This window comes from Poecilia latipinna, unplaced genomic scaffold (genome assembly GCF_001443285.1).
Source record: "Poecilia latipinna isolate Pla-1442-1.1 unplaced genomic scaffold, P_latipinna-1.0 Scaffold3976, whole genome shotgun sequence".
Classification (NCBI taxonomy): Eukaryota; Metazoa; Chordata; class Actinopteri; order Cyprinodontiformes; family Poeciliidae; genus Poecilia; species Poecilia latipinna.
This window is the reverse complement of record NW_015116592.1, coordinates 19927-23743: the sequence shown is the minus strand read 5'-3', so window position 1 is coordinate 23743 and position 3817 is coordinate 19927. Positions and strand designations below refer to the sequence as shown.

The window sequence follows — 3817 nt, the reverse complement described above, 5'->3', positions numbered from 1 at the left end:
CTGTGGTAGCCACGGCGACCTGCTGCAGCTCAAACTGAGCATCAAAACGAGAAGAAAGGAGATAAGAGACTTTGATGGCTGTTGGCCTGAGTGTCTCAGAAACTGCTGATGTACTGGGATTTTCACCCACAACCATCTCCAGGGTTTACAGAGGACGGTCCAAAAGGAGAAAATATCCAGTGAGCGGCAGCTCTGTGGGCGCAAAAGTCTTGTTGATGCCAGAGGTCAGAGGTCAGAGGAGAACGGACAGACTGGCTTGAACCGATAGAACGGCAACAGAAACTCAAATAACCAGCTGTTACGACCGAGTTCTAACGAGTGAAGAAGAGCGTCTCTGAATGCAAAACACGTCAAACCTTAAGACAGAGGGGCTACAGCAGCAGATGACCAGACCGGCGCCTCCTTTCTGAGGCTGCAGTTCACACAGGACCAGCAAAACTGGACAAGAGAGGATTGGAAAACGTTGCCTGGTCTGATGAGCCTGGATTTCTACTGGGCACTTTGGGCCCATTAGAACCAACTGAGCATCCAGTCAACGCCACCTTAGTATGTCCATCCCTGACGACCTCACTGTACGTCTCCTGCAGCACAATGCCGTCCAAACCGGTTCTGACCTGGTTCTGACCCGTTTCTGGTGTCCTTACATTTCTGACATGCGGACTCGTCGGAGGCGTCGCCGCAGTCGTCTCTGCCGTCGCATCGCAGCGCGTTGGAGACGCAGCGGCCGTTCCTGCAGGAGAACTCTGCGGCGCCGCATTTCCCTGCAGAGAAGAAGAAACACTGAGCTCAGAGGAACCTCTGGAACCAGAACCGGAACACCGGCGCTCGGCGGGTGTTCCGGTTCTGCAGGCTGAGCGGGCCGGCCGCTCGCATCGGTCCAGAGGAATTCCTCACCGCAGCCATCTTCGTCAGAGTTATCGCCGCAGTCGTCCACGCCGTCACACATCCAGAACTTTGCCTTGCAGATGTTGTTCTTGCACTTCATCTGCATCGCCGCGCAGGCTGTGACAGAAACGAGCAGGATCAGCCCTCGGGTCCGCAGCAGACCAAAAACACTTTATAAACATGTTTACAGATCAGATTCCATTCATCCATTAATTTCAGGTCATCCTCGTCATCAATCAGTCACCGCGTCAAATTCAGCTCATAACTCCAATGTCAAGGTAAGCAGAAAGCCAGCACAACAGCAAGTCACTGTCTGCACTGATTGCTCCTCCTAGACAGCAGGGGGCGACGTGACCAGCCGTGTGGACTCACTGCAGTCGATCTCATCACTGTTGTCGCCGCAGTCGTTGAAGCCGTCGCAGCGGAGCGTCGTGTTGATGCACAGGTTGGTGCCACACCTGAACTTCCCAGGACAAGCTGCTCAACGAGAGAACAGCATCATTATTATAATTATTATTATAATAATTATTATAATAATTATTATCATTATAATTATTATTATTACCATTATAATTATCATTATAATAATAATTATCATTATAATTATAACTATTATCATTATTATTATCATTATCATAATAATAATAATAATTATCATTATTATCATTATAATTATTATCATTATTATAATAATAATTATTATCATTATAATAATAATTATTATCATTATTATGATCATTACTATTATTGTCATTATTATAAAATGATGTGCTTACGGTCGGTGGGGACGAAGGCCTCGAACCGGGCGCTGAAGCCCGGGTAGACGAGCCCCCGGTCTGACCTGAAGCCGACACTCATCTTGTTGCTCTGGCTGATGAACACGGAGGATTCTGATTGGCTGCCACACAATCTGGAAGAGGAGATCCAGTCGGGTTCTGCGGACGGACCATTCAGAACATCCCATAGGCCAGAAGCTTCCTTACCTTTTCTCGTCAATCGTCACGTAGTCATGGAGACACGGCGATCCGTCCTTCCCTACAGAAAACCTCTGGAACTGGACCTTCACAAACCTTCCCTCAGGAACCTGAAAGTAAACGACGTTACCGCAGCCCAGGGCTGTTTGGGTTTTAGTCCAATAAAAGACATCTTGTGGGTTTTTATCATTCGTTTCTTGTAATCCTGGAAGAAACGAACGGGCGGAGCTGCAGGACTCACCTGGAGGCTCCAGCTGCAGTCCGCTTTGGGAGGATAGTTGGCCGGGAAAAACGGCGAGGAGAACGAACCTCGTTCTCCTCTCAGTGTCCCGCCGCAATCTGAGAGAAGGTCAAATGTCAGACTGGACAGAGAACAGGAGCTACTGACCCCACAACCAGACAGAACCAGGAGGTCCAACAAGAGGAAACCCAAAAACACCAACCATCTGAACATCACTGGTGAACTATGAACACAAACCAGTTCACCAGAAACGAATGGGTTCATCTGAACTTCTTACCTCCGCTGGCTGCAGGAACCTGGGAGTAGAAGACTCTGAATCCGGGGAAGTTCTTGTCCTGACTGGTGACCAGCATCAGCAGCATGACGTTCCCAGACGACACGAAGGCCAGGGAGCCATGCGGGTATCCACACTGCCTGCAGGGGGAGACAGAGAGACCTCAGCCGACCCAGACCTTCTGAAGAGAAAACGTCTCCAGGAAGAAGAAGGAGCTACTTCCTGTTAGAGGAAATGTCTCAGGCATCTGAGCCGGAACCAGAGCCTTTCTGTTTACTCCTCTGACCACGCCCACCAGTGATGTCACTCACCTGCGGTTCAGGTGAGGAAAGAAAAAACGGGACTCACTCAGTGAGGAGGCGGAGCCGGATGGGAGCCAGTGAGTCATAGATCTGGATGAAGTCCTGCTCACAGTCGTCCTCCAGGATCAGGGTGTGGAAGTCCAAGCGGACTCGGTGACCCGGGTCGGCTCGGAGCCGCCACTTCTGGGCCATGTTGGGGGCGTAGGGGGCGTTGGCGAACCCGGGAGAATCAATGCGGCCATTCTTCCTCACGTGGACGCTGATTGGAGCTTCCTCTGAAAAATCAACCACGTTTGGATGAACGGTTCTTCCCGGATCCAACCGGATCTCTTCCAGAACCAGACCCAGTTTCTGCTCCTGAGCCTCAGCATAAGGGCTTCAGTAGAACCAGAACCAAAGTTTTGCTTAAGTGTGAAGTCTCTCACCAGACATGTTGGTCCTGGTCAGCCGGGGGTCCAGTGCTGTAAAACACAGCAGAACCTTAATCAGAACCACCAGAACATTTCTCCGGGAGTGTAAAACAGATCTGCCAAAGTGTGTGTGGCATCAGCACCAGTATCAGAGGTTCTGATACCGGATCCATCTCATCCAAACATCCAAAAAAGGTTGGGGTCTCTGGGTGTGGGACACCGTCTCAGGGTGTGGGACACCGTCTCAGGGTGTGGGACACCGTCTCAGGGTGTGGGACACCGTCTCTGGGAGTCAGTTCTGATATCCCAAATTGTTTTAATTTGAGGGACTCTGTTAGTTTCCGTCTGCCTCAAAGTTTCTCTGGTTGGTCGCCGTGGCGACGCCAATCAATCAATCAAATTTTATTTGTATAGCACATTTCAGCAGCAAGTCATTTCAAAGAGCTTTACATCATAACACAAAGTCATGCAGCAGAGAATCAACAATCAAAACGTGACATTAAGTCGATGCCGTCAATAAATTGATCATTGATCACGTTTCAAATAAAACTAACCAGGTGGGATTTAGTCTGGATTTAAAGGATCTCAGTGTTTCAGCTGTTTTACAGTTTTCTGGAAGTTTGTTCCAGACTAGAGCTATAATTCTAGATCTGTAACTCTATATCTATAACTATAGATATGTCACTAGATCTATAACTATAGATATGTCACTAGATCTATAACTCTAGATC

General features: G+C 48.8%; 1 protein-coding gene across 1 annotated transcript in view; it reads right to left on the bottom strand.

The window, feature by feature from the left end:
- Nucleotides 1–3817, bottom strand: part of LOC106941993 (suppressor of tumorigenicity 14 protein-like) — a 15317-nt gene continuing 11500 nt past the window's right edge. The window contains exons 5-13 of the mRNA XM_015025155.1: nt 3102–3137; nt 2723–2951; nt 2378–2514; nt 2101–2198; nt 1869–1969; nt 1662–1795; nt 1258–1362; nt 895–1002; nt 1–761 (exon numbers count right to left, since the gene is read on the bottom strand). Of these exons, the coding sequence (XP_014880641.1) occupies nt 568–761; nt 895–1002; nt 1258–1362; nt 1662–1795; nt 1869–1969; nt 2101–2198; nt 2378–2514; nt 2723–2951; nt 3102–3137 (1142 nt within the window). The 3' untranslated portion in view covers nt 1–567. The remainder of the gene's footprint in view (nt 762–894; nt 1003–1257; nt 1363–1661; nt 1796–1868; nt 1970–2100; nt 2199–2377; nt 2515–2722; nt 2952–3101; nt 3138–3817) is intronic.